This window comes from Crocodylus siamensis, chromosome 5 (assembly GCF_052110815.1).
Source record: "Crocodylus siamensis isolate JL-2025a chromosome 5, ASM5211081v1, whole genome shotgun sequence".
In the NCBI taxonomy this organism is placed as follows: domain Eukaryota; kingdom Metazoa; phylum Chordata; order Crocodylia; family Crocodylidae; genus Crocodylus; species Crocodylus siamensis.
The window spans coordinates 30,439,206-30,456,066 of NC_143399.1; the positions used below are offsets into that span (position 1 = coordinate 30,439,206).

Here is a 16,861-nt window from a genome sequence, read left to right on the forward strand (position 1 = left end):
ACAGACATGGCTACGTCTCTTCCAGTTTCAGAAGCAGCCTATTCAGAGCACCCAATCACATGTCAGGACACAAATGCCAGGGATGGGACATTTACCATGTAGATATAGCCTTAGAAACCACAGAAGAATTCCAGGTTTGGTTCCTTTAATACTATTATGAAATAACAGCTTGATAGCAATCCTGATAATTGCATGCATGTTTGTCTTCTCATCTCATCAATGCCAACTTGATAAAGCACTTAAAAAAACCACCTGTTTTTAAACCAAGCAGAGTTTAATTCTGGATGCCTCAAAACTGTGTGGCTTGCATTTTCATTATTTTCTGACCTACTCAAAATATGAGAGAGTAAATTCTTCAAATCTAAATCAGTACAACTTCCTAAGGACTCTTCAATGCTGGCTCATTTCAATTTTTCTAACTGCATGTCACTGTACACTGATACCACAGCATAGCTTCCTTGTGGCCAACATATACACTTGACATACAAATGTTTACCATGTCCACCAGTATTTAACATATTAAACGTTACCTTGCCAATCATTGTACTCAAATCTCCATCGCTCAAGAGAGGATTCTGGGTGTCTCCAACTCGAGATGGATCTTTTGTTGCTTTGTCATTGCTAAAAGTTCTCCACTCTGATCCTACATCTATGACCCGGTCACCTGGGTTTAAAAAAAAAAAAAAAAAAAATAGTAGCATTTTGTCCCACCGTAATACATTATTTCACTGTGCCTCAGGAACATTAAGCCTCACAATTCACCTCTCTGATCTATCAGTTACAAGCAAATCATGTCACTCCCCCAACATAGCATGTGGGACAGGCAGTGGACAGCAGCTATTTAACGCTACAGAGGAACAGTAAAGGGCAGCCAACAGAAAAAAATGTGGTAGTGAAAGCTAGAGAGAGGCTTTATGTGGTAAATGAAACTACAGAGGAAGAATGCAAGTAGAGTAGGAATTTAGCCAGAACTCATAGGGTTAACTTTCCTACTCTGGCAATATACCAGGGAATCTTTCATGAACAAAAATGGAATTGAGATCTTGGTTCTAAGAAGGCCCATCCCAGAGCTGTCTATGGGCATCTTAGGGCAGTTAATATTAAACTTGAAGCCAAGTATGCCAACTACTAAAACATCACTACTACTTATTGCACCAGTTCTGTTCCTTGGTGTTGTCATACAAGTTCTGACCAAGTCTGACTGGAAGACAGTTTCAATATTTTGTAGTACCACATACAGCATGGATGAGCAACACTTAAAATGCTTCCCCCTACAATTCCTCAGCTAGTTAATACATTAAATCAAAGCAAGCAGCAAAATCATTAAACATATTATCTGAAGAGATCATCTGATTTACATAGCATCTTACATTTCCACAGTTACACCACAACAAAGGACCAGGGAGTGAACATATGGGGATATATGTTCTTGTACCTTCCATACAGCTTTCCCCACCCCTCTTTTCTTCTCTACTCCAGATCTCTCCTGGATGATGTAGAACTTTCAAACCCCAGTACTCTTTCCTGCCCATGGCAGAGGGTCGGACTAGATGATCTGCTCAGGTCCCTTCCAACCCTAGAAACTATGAAACTAGAACACACTGGACACATCCATATGTGCATATTAATGTAATGCAATAAACTCCAGCACTTATCGCACCAGAGTTGTTTCTCCTGGGTGCCGCATTTACACATGCTCCTAGGATCACAGTAAGTACAGCCAGGTCTGAGCAGCCTCAGCTGACAGGATCCAAGGGTCAGCCTGCTAGCCTAGGGCTGCTCCAACCCAACTCAACTTGCTGCAGAGGGGCTGGCTGGGGTACAGGGGTGCTCAAGTGCAGGGGTACCAGCAGGCAACCCCCACACTGAAGTCCCTTTGTGTCCCACCCAGCTGGGTCAGCATCTACACGTAAGCTGCTACAGAGTAATAACTGGAGGAAAAAACTCCACAGCAGGATAGTACTTGTATTTACAAGCACTACCCTACTGCAGAGTTTATTAGTTTATTCCAACTGAATAGCTCTGCACATGTAAGCACCAAAACGTTTACTGTGGAGCTCAGAGTACTCACAGTAAATGGCTCATGTAGACATGCTCACTGGCACATCATCTTGATCTGCACTTAATTTCTGTCAGCATTGTTGATTAGGATAGCAAAAAAAGGTCATACCCATAATCAACTCAGCTAAATCAGCAAAAGCTCTAATGCAGATAGCTATTCTTTCATTAGTATAGCTTATTCCATTCATTAGCTACATTTTTGCTATGGGACTTCACATGCACAGCTCTACTAGCAACTAATTTTAAGCTTACAGAAGGCACAAGAGAGAAGTGGAGATATACTGCACATAACCTCGTTATTATTGGGTTTTATTTATTATTTAATTTCTTAATTTTATTCATTTATCATTAGAAAGAGACTTACTAGGTAAAACCTAGTGCAGACAAAATCTAAGGAAAGATTCTGGAACACTGTACTTCCAAAAAAAAAATTCAGTGTCTTGTCAAAAGAACATTTGTAAAGAGTATATAGTTGTGACTGCATGACAAATTTCCAGAATGGACATCTGCTTAGCACAGATTGTGGAGGCTGCTTTACTCATGATAAGGCTTAATACTCTCACAGAAGCAGGTCAGGTAGCAAGACTGTAGCATAAGAAAACAATTATTTATTTAGCCATTAAATAAGAAATCCAGATGCACTTGGGATAACATGAACAATAATGGAAAGACAGTGGAACTCAAACGTAGCAATATTTACTTAAATTATGAAACACAAAGCTGCCCTTCAAAGACTTAATAAACACAGTGAGGACAAAGAAAGGATGCAAATGCAATTTGCTCTTTTTAGGAAGAAAGACTCTGAAGAATTGTTTCTTTGTAAAAGATTATGCGAGGAATATATGCCTGAAGGTCATTCAGTTAAATAACTAGAGATAAAAATCCTTAAAATGTTAACACAAATAGCAGTTATTTGTGAAAGAATTCCCTTACTGAAGTAGTCCAAACTTAATTTAATAGGAAACTGTCTTGCATGACTATATTCAGATCTAACCTTCACCTCAATATTTAAGTGCTTTGACACAAATTTTAAAAAACTGTAAAGGAAAGAAAAAGGCAACAGTTAGCTCTGCCTTCTACAGTGTAAAAGCAAAAGATTGAGAACACTGCATGTGGGGTAAGACATATCCATTTTTTCCGCTACGCAAATCTTCCCCTTGCAAACTAACAAAATCAGCAAACAGCATGCTTCTCTAGCTCTTGACTCTTTGTAAATATTTGATTAAGTAGTGCTCCTTCTATGGCCTAGCAGTAACTTTACTTTAAGACAGCCCTCCAATACTGTTTACTGCATCTAAAAAAAGCAAAATGTACTTAAAATTCTGGCATAGTATAAATAGAACACTGAGTACAGGGCAATGATGTAATATTTTTCCACACAAGTGGGAATGACCTAAATGACTCACTCAAGGATCTGCCTCTTGTGAGTTATGAGCTATTCCCGCTCTAATGAAAAAAGTGTTCTATCACTGCCTACTTTGGCAAAAATATTACAAAGCAGAAGACTAAGATTACTACACCAATGTAGTGAGAAAGAATTAATTAGAACAAACCACTGAGTGCAATACATTTGTGGAACTGAGATGTAGCATTCAAGTATTTTACACACACAGAAGAAATAGAAAAACTATCATCCTGTATATATTTAATGTCAAAAATCAGTATTTCACTGAAAATACATAAAGGTCCTAGGACATATTCTGTCCTAAACAGTCATCTCCTACCAAAAAGAATGATAAGAACAGACCATACCTCAACATAGGTTAAGAAACAAGTCCAATGAGTACGGATCTACTCAAATAATGATTTCGCAAAATTTAAAAAACCAGGCAACTTCCGTGAAAGCCACATAGGAAAAAAAAGCTTACCAAAAATAAAATGTTGGCTCCCCAGTGCCCTAAAGCCTGGCACAAAGAAGCTACCAGCATAAATGTGCAAGATGGCTGCCACCCTTACCCCTCGCCACTGACTGATGGATGGCAGCCTGTCATGTGGCTCCACCCCTCTTCACCAATCAGTGGCAATGCTATATGACAGACAGCCCTCAGCCAATCCGTGGTGAGGAGCAGGGCTGTATGACAGACAGCCCTCACCAAGTGGTGGTGGTGAAGCCCTCTCAACCATTTAGAAATTGGCAGCCAACCGCACAAAATCAGCCAACTGCCACTTCAAGTTGGGTAGATGCCAACCAATGAGTGTTTCTAATCATGAATACATATTTTCCTGCCAGTAGCAAATTACCATTTTAACAAAAGAAAGGACAAAGATTCTTTAAACAAATCAAGTCATTGCAATGTAAATTGAGAGACCAGAAACGAAGTGTTGCCCTGGAATGAAAGTAAGAAGGCTTCAAAGTTTTAATGTAAGTGTAGAAAACAATGGGAGGGAACACAATTTACAACATGAAGTTGTGACCAAGTCACCAGACCAAGTACTGAACCACATTTCCTCAATCTCATCCTACCAAATGGACTTCCTGTTTGAAGCACCTGCAAAACTGGACCTTGCTACCAAGCCCCAAACCATTCAGTTATGGAAAAAGTCAGTTACTTCCAAACGTCTGCAAAACGTATTTCTTTTATACAGAAGGTTATAATCTAATCATTGCAATTATTTTTTTGCTCATGTAGCCACAAAGTATGCACCATACGTGGGACAGTATTTTTTTTCTCCATTTCCAAATTTCCCTTCTCATGAGACTTCTCCATAAACCAAGCTGATACCTGTAGTGTTGGATACTCTGTTGGTTAATCTGCATTGTGAAAAGTAAATCTCAGGTTACTTTATCTTGACTTTTGAAACCCTGACGAAAAAATGCTAAATTTGCACAGCAGACTTTTCAAGAACAGTCATTATTGTTTCAGTGAAGTATCTTCCAGAGCCCATGATGAGGAGGCTAAACATTTATTTTAATCTATAAACAGATCTTCCAGTATGTAGTTACTTCTTGAAAACACAGTCCAAGTGTTCAAGTCAATGAGACAAATGCAAATACAAACAATGAACTTCACTTTAACTTCAGGTTAGTCAAAATCTGAAAAGTTCATTTAATAGAATGCAACACTGTTACTCAAAACAGAAAACTTCAGACCAAGCTTTTATTTTTTGTACACTGCCAAATGTGGTGGAAGTAATACTATAGGAATACATTGTTCTGTTCAAGCCAACATCTAAAATGAATGTCACTTCACACTTTTTCTATTCTAGTATAAGAAATATCTATGCATGTTACAGAGACCTTATCAAATATATTATTAGAAAAAGCTGATAGAAAAGCTTTTCAATGAAGAAAATGTTTTTACAATAGAACAGCTTATCAGAGTATCCAGATCTTATCTGCCATTATAATAAGGGTGGGTGATACATATTCATTGATTTTGATCTCTATTTGACACAGTAACTTGCTTGCAACACGAAGAAAACTACAAATTCATAGATCATAAATTGAATACGCTTAAACAGAATCTTAAATAGACTTAACCTACCAGTCACAGAACATTCAAGAATTTCTCTTTGTTGAAATATTGCAATTTCTTGTTATGCTTTAATATATTTGCATCAAGTATCGCACCTTATGGACACTGGTATTTCAAATCTGTGAATTCTGCTGACATTGCATAAATTACTTGCTCTACAGTAAAGCACTAAGTACAGTAGTAAACTTTAAAATGGCTCTATGAATAGAAAGTTAATTTTGTTCACATAATTAAGGATTGTGCTGCCATCTAGTGATCACTTAAATTATTTAATTAAAAACAGTGAAATCCCAAGACTTTGAGAAGCTTTGAGGAAGCTGAGAAAAACTGCGTAATGAATACCAACATTGACCATCTCCCACAGTAATACAGGCTCCTAGGCCATTTTTCCAGAGGATATTTAAGATCAAGTGTTGCAGACAACAGTCTTTGTTAATAAATAATCTAGCAACTAGTACTTAACAATCCTGAGCCAATATAATATAAAGTTAGTAATTCCAACTATGTAAAAAACTATTACTTCTTTAAAAGCCCAATTTAAAGTTTACAGCTGTATATCCTACAAACAGTATAAGCATGTGTTATCAAAATACATAGTATACCTACCTGTATACTACAAACCAAAACCACACTTTGAAAATTAATCATCTCTACAAACCATTAAAATCACAACCTCTAAGAAAATCAAAAGTTCCATGGTTATCTTCTGTCTACTTTCCACATGTGGAACGTTTAATTTTTAAGGTATCTTCTATTTTACTAAATATTTCACACCTTAGCCTTAAGCAGAAACATATATAAGTTAATGGTATCAGGGGTGGATTTTTTATTTTATTTTCTGCCTTCCTTAGATTCACTGGGTAGTGATTGTAGGTATGGCAAGGGATTTTGACTGCAGTGTGACAATACTCCTGCTGGGACTAACATCTGGAAGTTCTTGTCTAGAAGGTCTTACCCTTAGGGTCTGACCAACTGTCATGTTCAGGATGAGAAGAAAAAAAAACAACACACCTGCCCTCAGGACAGATTGGTACAGCTGGGGAAAGGTAGTGGGGAAGGTTGGCCATCTCTATTGTGGGGTACAGCCCTCTTGCCTGGATCTTCCAGTGCATTTAATAACCCTTGCAGCAGCAGGACAATGATAGCCCTCATTCCCTTGCTTTACCTGTGACAAGTTAGAGTATTTGGGGGCAATATGCCTTGTAGTTGTAAAACAGGGTTCATGATGTAGTTTTAGGAATAGGTTATAAGGACTTGCATGGGATGATTCAGATCAGGGTCAGCTGGCTGCTGGGGAAGCTCCCAGTCGCCAATCAGCCATCAGGGACCGCCCCTCCCCCTTGTCTGGCCGCCAGGGGATGGCTCCCCTGCTCGTCTGGCCACTGGGGGGTACAATGACCCAAAAAGGTCGAAAACCCCCAATTTAGATAATCCTGCCTAAAGTAGAGGGTTGGACAAGATAGCATCCAGGTCCTTTTCAGCCCTACTTTTCTATCTTTTGATGAAAAAATACAATTTCACTGATCCAATCAGAATGAGCTGACAGAAAGGACCGTTAAAATGAGAAACATGAACTTTATAAAAACTCAACCTGTTTTTACTTTGGTCTTCAAAGTATTTTTTTAAAAGGTATGCCTTTGTTAAAAAAAACAAAGTTACAGAGATCTCCAGTCACTCAAGAGTTCTATTAGAATAAAAATAATTTCCTCGAACATATGTAGCCTTGGATGAATGGACTGTTTAAGAGTGATAATCTGAATGATCATAAAATGATTTTTAAGTTGGAGTAAGGCATTGTTGTTGATCTAGTAGCAGATGGAAGTCTGTGTAAAAAAAAGAAAACCTGGTCTGTTGGCTACCTGATTAAAACAAGATAGAAGAGAAATTATTTACATGTGGAGTTTTACACAAGCTTTTGTTCCATCTGCTACTTAGCTCTGCTGTGTCAACTTTTCTCCCAGAGACCTAAGAAAGGGTGATATTCAAAAGGTTTGCCTAAGTCTATCCCAGATACATGTTCCAATAAAAGATATCACCCACTAAAATTAACTGGAGTAACAAGACCAAGAAAAACATTCAGTGGACAAAATGTAAAGACCACAGCTGAAAGCCTTTGCACGTTATAATACTAGGACTATTACTAGTGAACTAATATGGAATAATGACCATTACAGAAGTATAGATGTTGAGGCACAAGACATTCCTTTCTATGGCTGATGCACTGGGGACAAAAATAACTAGTCTGAAGTGGAACTTCTCGTCTTACAAGTCAAGTCTCCTTTGGACACTAGAAAAACTAGTTGTACAGCATGTAGCTCTTGAAGAATTTGGACTTGAATATGAGCAATAAAACTCATTTACAGAGTGGAGTCATAAGGTGTCTGTCAATTAAGGACTTGGTCATAAGCTACACATTTTCAGCACTTGTTTTGCATCAGTTTTGATTTAATTCTATTCCAGGAGTATAAGGAACAAATTTCATTTGGCATTTTCCCCTCATTTTGATGGTAAAGAGAAGGGGGGTGAGGGGTATCTATATTTGGAAGGAACAAGCAGCCATGAAATCATGAATTGAGTAGAAAAACTATCACCCTTTTTAATGGCTACTGCCACTTAGTGAGAAGGTATGGTACACATTCCTTTAATTCAAAGCCTTATGCCCAGTCTACAAGTTACTATAAGGCCTCTTCTGCTTTCTTTGCAAATAAAGTGTTTGTATCCGGTTTTACAATAAGATCATTTAAAGGTGGTTATCAGAAAGGCAATCTCAGTCTAACATCATCACAAACCTGTGATCAAAATACTAACAAGCAAGTTGGAAATCAAGTTACAGATATGAAAGCCCAGTAAGCCTTCAGCAGAGCCAGGCAGTGTGGCAGGGAAAGGGAGGAAAGGGAAGCCATGTGATGCCCCAGCAGGAACTGAAGGCAGCAAGAGAGAAAGAGAGAGAAAGTGAGGAGGAAGGGAGCGGAAGGGTGGGGACTAGTACCCCCCTGGCCTATGAGACTGAAGAGGAAAAACAGTAGGCAACCCACTGACTAGGCCAATTAACTAATTAGCTGCCCATTCACAGGTGCTCTCACCCTCCTAGCCCTCCACTTCAGGTAAGCTGTGCTGTATGCCACATACACCTCCTCCGCACAACCACTGTGGAAAAGACTTACCAGATAAGGAACGGAGGCGGCAGCATACCGCACCGGAAAACGACCACAGCGAAAGTGAAACTGCAGCGGGCAGAGCTGCCACAGGAAGAAGCAAAAAAGAAAAAATACAGCCGAGCCCAAGGGAGCTCCCTCATCAATGTGGGCATGCTTTATAATAGTGTGCCAGAACCGACTGATCAGACAGATCCCCAGGTCTGGGATAAAAGATCTGGCGGAAGACAAGCAAAGAGGGGTGAGGGGGTGGGACGGGGACCAGAAGCAGAGTCCCCAGCTGGCCCAGAGGCAATCCCAGAATGTTCCTGGTGGTTACCCCAGGAAGGGGTCTCCAGAAGAGCACAGGGCTAGAGAGGACCCGAGGATTTACTTACAGAGTCGACGTGGACAGGGGAAGCCTGAAGTGAAGACTGGAGTCCAGCAGGACCCAGCAGTAACAGAATCCAGACTGGGCAGACTGACAGCAAGTACCAAACCCGGGAAAGAGGCAACGCGCTGGGGGACGGAACGGTACCGTAGCCAGACAATATATAAACGGAGGAAAAGGGGACTGTAGGAAAGCGCTCTGGGCAGAAACACCGCCCCTATCTTGCGGTCATAAAATTCTGAGAACCAGAGCACTGAGAAGGTACAGGATTTATGATTTACAAAGTGACAGTACATCACTTGATTTAGATGAGGATTTCATTAGAAATTCAACTTCTAACCAAACTGTGTTATTTGATCTACTGACTTTCCAAAAATTAAGTGAAGTGCCAATGTATTTTACCACAGAATCCGCTACACAACCAGATTTCTGCCTTTATCATAGCTTCTTGCATACAACATGCACTTTTTTAAATGAAAGTGGCACCCGGAAATTGGGGTGAACATTATAAGCAAGGAAATAGTAACAGCGGTAAGGAAGAGATGGCAGGTGGAAGTAAACTGCACCTGCTCCACAAGTGCACAATGAAGACACTAGGCTCCCTACCTGCTACTACTCAATAACTTACTGAATTTATCAGCGTTTTCAAAGAAAGATTGTTTTTGAAGGATAAAATAAAGTTAAAAAAAAAAAAAAAAGGTATGGGCATTTTGCATTCTGGGGAGTTTTGCATGGGAGAAAATACAGCATGTTTGTGTTTAGAAAAGATTAATTCTAAAAGGATAGCATCTGAATGTCACTTTTTTTCATCTGGCTTATGAAATCTAGCTTCTTTATTTGTCTACTTTAAGACAATTTTACTAATGCTCAACTCCACCCCTACTACCACCACACGCACTAGGGTTAAAAGGCCCAATAGACAACTGAAATCAGTGTATTTACTGCTATTCACAAACAGAATGTAGAAAATCCATAATGGAGCTGTTCTCCTTATTTTGAGGTACTGGCTTGTGGGATGAATCACTGAGCCAGGACTTCATAGCACCAAATGAAGTCCAAACCACCACCTTACATCTAGAAATAGCATATATCCTGTGGAGGACAATCATTAAATCTGCAGCAGCAAACATGCAGGAGCTCTGTGGACCGAAGGAAAGACTGTCTTGCTACTGTTTTAGAACTTACTTGCTTTAGACATTTACAAAGTGCAAAACAGAGATCTAAGTCTCTATCAGTTCCTTTTTACTTTAAAAGGTCCATAAGAGATTAACAGAAGGGAAGTTATGTTAAAAGTTCATACTTATTTTTCATGCTTTAACCTGGAGGACGGTTGCAAAGAGCTAGACTATTTTCAGTGGTGACAGATGACAGAACAAGGAATAATGGTCTCAAGTTGCAGCAAGGGAAGTTTAAATTGAATATTAGGAAAAAATCTCTCACTAGGCAGGTGATAAAGCACTGGAACAGACTGCCTGTCACAGTGGTGAAATCTCCATCCTTGGAGATTTTTAAGGCCCAACTTGACAAAGCCCTGGCTGGAACCATCTGGTTGGGGATGGCCCTGCTTTGAGCAGACGGTTACACTAAGGGACCTCAGGAGGTCCCTTCCAACTCTAGTGGTCTATGATTCTATGACTCTATATGCTTGGTAAACGCTCTCTCTGGTTAATATAGTTTTTAGCACATATTTAATAACTTTCCAAATAAATGAATTCAAACACAAAATACTCAACGCTGTGAGAAAACTCAACTACTAAGGCAGGCAAGTCAAAAGAAGAAAAACTGAGTTCAGTTTTTCTAAATACATGTAAATGCAAAATCCTTCCAATTGTTTTTTGCAATCAAGGCAAAAATGAATTTTAGTGCCAGGCAAAGTGTAGAACTCTACCTGTAAAAGAGGAAAAACCCTGTTTTCCTTAAAAGCAGAAACAGAGAACCTAAATTTAGTTTTAGCATACTAGAAACTATCCAAGCCTCTAACATAATTCACCCAGGCATCAATGCTTACATTATTATATTTTATTAAATCTGGCAACCAAAAATTCTAATAACTTTAAAATAAACATATTTATCAAAGCTGTTGATCCCAAAGAAAAACATCCAAAAATTTCTGATGGAATAAATTTAAGAAACATCTGCTCCTGAACTAATTTCACACCAGCTGCATGCCAGCAGCACTTTGCCTCTTTCCACAGAAACAAACACAAGATAACTGAGGTTGAGAAAATTTTAAACTAACACCACCAAGCTGAACTGTTCTAAGCAATGTCACAAAGAAAATCAACAAACAGCTTCCGCTTGATTTATACAGTCAACAACTTTGAAAATACATGAACACAGAGTTAAATAGTAGTAAGGTACAAACAGGAAAGCATTTAGCACATTTCAATAGGAAACCTTGTTTTGGGTGTTTACATGCTCACCAGCAAAAGGCTTATATCTAAACCTGCAGAATTCACTATGTTTAGAACAGAACTTAAGGTAGCACTACTTACGCAGGCATATAATATTAAAAAGTCTATGTATCAGTCAATTTGGACATAAATTACCAAAAAATTCGCTATTGTAATACTTATATCAAATCTGTTTTCTTTGTCGGAAGAGGGTAAAATATGTTGCATATCGTTTATGGCACCAGCTCTAACGCCTCATGTCTAAATCAGGCACAACTCAGCAAGGGGTACACTGATAATTTTTTGGACTGATACCGATGGCTGATTATTGAGCAGCCATATTGGCTGATACCAATCCATTGCCAACATGCAGCCCAGCAGCATGGATAGCACCATCCAGCTGGTAAGTCTGTTGGGGGAAGGAGCATTGGGGAGAAAAGGGGCATGGTAGTACAGCAGGTTGAGGCTGCCACAGTGAGGGAGAGAGTGGGGCTGGGGCTCCACAGCCAGGGCAAGACAGGGCATGGGACGGAGCTAGCAGCTCATCCAGAGGACAGGACTCCTACAATTATGCGCACCTGGGGGGGGGTATGCCCCTGCCCCCCGCGCACAGATCTGGCTGCCCAATACAGCTTGGGGCCTCCCACTCCTCCTGTGCTCCAAGGCCTGACAGGAGGGTCTGCAGAGTACCAGAAAATGAGACCCCGTAGGAATAGCCTCAGCAGTGGGGTATCAAAAGTTTCAGAAACACCTGATTAGACTCAGGGAAAATGTTTCATGTGAAGAAGAGCAAAGAAAATGGATGCATTTACCTTAAAGTTGAGATTTATTAAAAAACAAGGAAGTTATACAAGGAAATACATGTATAGTGAAAGTGGATCAGAAACATTTCTTTGCAACACTATAACATAAGAAATATAAACATGAAATGATTGGTGAAAAGGAAAATGCCCATCTGTTGTAAAGGTGTCATTCTGCTTTTTCACACAACATATATTAGGTTTGTAAAATTAGGGCCAAAGGACATCACTGAAACAAAAAGTGCTGGCAAAATTCAAAAGATGACTAGTATTTATTTGGATAACATCCAAAATTATGACAGAACTGATTTGCAAAAACAACTGTTTGGGAAGAGATACAAACCCTCATCCTTCAGGACAGAAACCATCCTCTAATGGGAGGTTACACATCTTTGGTTAATCAGTTAAACTAGTGGATCTCACACTTTTTAAAAACAAGGCACCCCTAGGAAAATGCCAGCTCTTAGTTTTCACTCATTCTGGACTCTGAAAAAAGTAATAGAACAATTCTTCTGTTGCAAAGAATCCCAAAAATACCACAACAGGTTGGAATGCTTTTATCATTATTTAATATGCCTGCGTTTATCTGGTAAATCATGTTTGAGCAGGCATCCTGGGCACACTTGAGAATCTGATGGCATCCTGGTTGAGAATCAATGAGTTAGACCTTCCTTGTGAGCAGATTATTCCCCCTCAAGTGTCTTCTGGTAGGTCTCTTGCACCTCCTCTGAAATAAGTGGCACCTGTCACTGGTAGAGACAGGATTCTGGTCTAGGCTTCCCACAATGGTCCCTAACTGAATATGGCAATTCCTATATTTCTTTGTACTAAATGCTTCAAAATATTTTGAAGGATATCCACTAGCCTAATGTCTTTAGCTCCATCTCTTAGCAAGGTGAGGCCCAGGATTTAAGTCAGAGCCCATCCTCAATATTTCATTTCCATTAATGCATCTCAATATACACCCTACTATCCTACTGTCATGGCTATGCTTTGTAATACAGTCAAGTCTTCAAGTGTGCCTAGGTTACATAATATGACCCTAAAACATAACATGGTCAACCTCTAATATCGCAAAGGTCAAAGGTTTCAAGAACAGCCATCAACTTTCTTCTTCATAATGTGGGCTCCTAGTCAACAACAGACCCTTTATACAACTGATTGGTTTAACAATATAATGTATTACCAGAGAAAACACCTACTTAAAATGGTAGATTTTTAGCTAAGGGAAAACACTTCTGCAATAAAGGCTTCTAATTTATTAATGTCTTATGCACACAAAAGTTAAGTAAAAACAAATAAGTCTTCATTTTTGAAAGGGAACTGCAATAACCTGAATGATTACTTACCTACTACTAGTCCACATTCTGAACATATCATGTCTCCAGCTCTGTAATCCTCTACTAAAATCGAATCTGGATGGTTTGGGCAAGTCACTCTTGGAAGAACATCCAAACTAAAAAACAAAGGAAAAAATTTAGATATTTTATCTGCTGAATCAAACACAATGTCTGTGTTTCCAAAGATTATTCACATCTAACAGGAAACCTGTTTTTCAGTGATAGTGCAAGAAAAAAAACAAAAAAACAAAAAAAAACACACACACATTCAAACCATACCCCGTTAATACCATTTTTAATCTGCATCATAAATGAGCTGAGTAATAAATTTTAAAAAAATGTATAAGTGATATGACTGGATGATATCCAGGGCTGTAGTTAGTATACATAAGAAAAACATGGTAGCCTAAGACCTGGAAGAAATTAGGGCTGAGACACATTTTGTGATCTAAAATCGAAGCGTCTTTCGAATAAAATGTTCGCTGCCTGCAATGTTTTAGAAAACAAGAAAAATATTGCTACTTATAGGACAATACCACTGCAACCTCATATGAAATATTTAAAGAAAAAAAACTACCTTTAAACAAATGAAAGCAATCTCAAAGCAGAAACAAATCACCAGTTTATAAAAGGGATTAGGAAATGGTTGACTAGGATAATGGAATGAACTCAAGTCCTGTTCCAGTTCTGTTTCTGCCTTCATACAAATATATTAAAAACCAAAATAAATTTAATTGAATATATAATTGGAAAAATAATCCAGCTGCAACAAAATGTTAATACAAGGCAAAAACAGCTACAAAGTATCAGTTTCAGACAATGCACAAAATGTGCGCTAAGTACAATGTAAGAAAGCATTTGGAGTGCTCCAAATTCACTTCCAGTTTACATAGGATTTCAAAACTATAATCTTGCTAACATGGATAAAAGCACATATTGATATGAAGCACTGGCCAAATCCTACTATTGAAAAATATTTTCAGTAAACACTTCACAAACAGATACCCTATAAAAAACACTGTTGACAGTATATGGACTCTAGAAAATGGGATCGTCTTAAAGCCTCACAACCTGACTAAATTTAATTGGTATAGTAACTTTTTTTTTTACTTGGATTCTTCAATTTATTAAAGCCATAGGTGCTATCTACTAAACTGAAGGGCAGCAACTCATCAGAGAGATTTGATCAGAAAAATAAGTGGCTTTCTTATCAGTACTAGACAAACTACTGCCATAGTACTCCAACAACTAATTATTTCTTAAATGTAGAAAGCAAACATTTAAGCTACAAACACAGTCAACCACATATTAAAAAAAAAAATACAAAGATTTTGTTTTTAGCTGGTTCTTGAAAACCCTGTGTAAAGGCCTGGTAAAACAACTGCTTTTCCCACCATACTCCAGGCTGCTAATGTTTCATATGGCCAGACTAAATGAGGAAGCATCACATGCAACCAGTTGATAATTTATCATTACACAAGAGGCCGGTGGTATTGTAAATAAAGAGAAGTAAAGCCACAAGTTTTAGTGAAGTCAAGGGCATGCGCCATTTCATTTTGTGCAGTGGTGTCCAACAGCTTGAGGATGCCCGCTTTCCCAAACCTACGCCAGCACGGCTCCTATACCACACTTCTGGAGTCCTGTGTGTCCTCATAGGCAGGCTGAAATACTTCAGCTAGCCGTAGTCGTGTCACTTACTGCTGTGATAAAAGCGCCGCAAAACTCGGCCTAAAGCAGACTCCTCCGGCAGCGCCCCAGAAGCCCGCCTTGACCCCCGAACTGGAGGAACGAGCCCCTTCCCGGCGTGGAAGGGACCGGATCAAGCACTAGATCTGCTGGCCGCTTCGGAGCGTAACCGACACGGCCGCAGGCCGCGGCCTGCTCCAGCCGGGCCCAGACAGGAGCGCCGGGCCCGCCCCAGAGAGCAGCGATGGCAGGAAGGCGGCCCGACCACGTCCGGCCAGCCGGGGCCCAACCGCTCCCACCGCCACGGGGCTGCAGCGGGCGGCCAGGGAACAAAGGAGGCCGCCACTAGCGCGCCCAGCTCCGGCCCCGGCCGCCTCCCCATGCGGCTCCCCACCCGGCCCCGGAGGGCCCGCACGCCCGCAACCCAGGGCGCTCGGCCTCCCCTACACTGCCAAAGGCAGCAGCTTAGCGCGGCCTCCCACCACCGCCTCACCGGCTAGTGGACGCCATATTGCTTCCTCCTCCGCCACAACCTCTGCGCAGGAGCAAATAGAGTCGTCGTGCACCCCCCCTTATATACCCTCGGGCCTGGGGGCGGAGCCCTGCCAGGCTCGCTACGGGCTGTGCGCGGAGGCAAAAAGATTGTGTCGCTTACTTTGCGCCTGCCTCCTAGTCCTCCTCAGACGGGGTGGGGTTCAGCTCGGTTTGTCAGGGCCTGATACCTGGGTTTGGAGTCGCATCAAAACAGGCGGTGGGACGAGAGTGACTTCGAATTAGCGCATTCGGATTTCTCAAGGTCCTTGAGGTGCATGTAGGACAACGAGGCTAAAAAGGGCTCCCCGGGTTTGCCCCGAGACAAGAACTTCCTTCCCCGGGGAGCCCACAGCCGGCACCGCCGCATTGTCCGCTCGGAAACACACGCACAGTCCTTTTCACCAACCATAAAAGGAAAGAATGAGGAGAAGGAAACGGGAAGGGAATAAATCTAAAAACCGGGTAAAGCACCTTAGGGTGTTGACAGAAGTGCAGGTCCCTGCTGTTACCGAGGCTTTGTAGGAAGCTTTCAAAATGATTAGGTGTGAAGCTCTTTACTTGTTAGGACTGGGCCTCACACCCTGCAGACACTGTCTTGATTGGCAAAAAAACCCTTAACACTTGTTAAAACGCAAGTTATTTCTCTGAACTAACACCAAATGGAGACACCTCCCACTTTGCTAGGCCTTTTATCTATTGCTTTTGTTGATTACTTTAATAAAACATTTCTACATTGATTCACAGATCTCTTGACTTGGTATAGAAAGGAACAGGGACTTGATTCTTATAAAATAAAGCAAAGCTTGCATTCCACAGAAAACAGTAAAATCTGCATTAAAGAACGGAATTTCACCAATCCAGATTTTTTGAATGGGGGGGTACAAATCTAATAAATAAATTTATTACTGGACTCTCTGAAGCCTAATTTATCTATTATTTCAACCTAGGTTTTGAAAAACAAATGTAAAGTGATTTGTCCCGATTAAAGATTCAATGTAACCAGCATTTAAAATTTTGAAAAATCATCCCTTTTTAAAGAAAAATCA

The 16,861-nt window shown here is 40.2% G+C and overlaps 1 protein-coding gene across 2 annotated transcripts in view; it reads right to left on the minus strand.

The window, feature by feature from the left end:
• GTF2B (general transcription factor IIB) overlaps positions 1-15,880 on the minus strand; it is a 28,959-nt gene extending 13,079 nt beyond the window's left edge. Inside the window, exons 1-3 of one of the 2 annotated variants that reach the window (XM_090049978.1) lie at positions 15,775-15,880; positions 13,605-13,711; positions 531-664 (exon numbers count right to left, since the gene is read on the minus strand). In XM_090049978.1, the coding sequence (XP_089906104.1) occupies positions 531-664; positions 13,605-13,711; positions 15,775-15,791 (258 nt within the window). In that variant the 5' untranslated portion in view covers positions 15,792-15,880. Of the gene's footprint in view, positions 1-530; positions 665-13,604; positions 13,712-15,293; positions 15,673-15,774 lie in introns of those variants that run through there. The other variant, XM_090049979.1, reaches the window with a different exon arrangement.
• Between the last annotated feature and the right edge of the window lie 981 nt (positions 15,881-16,861).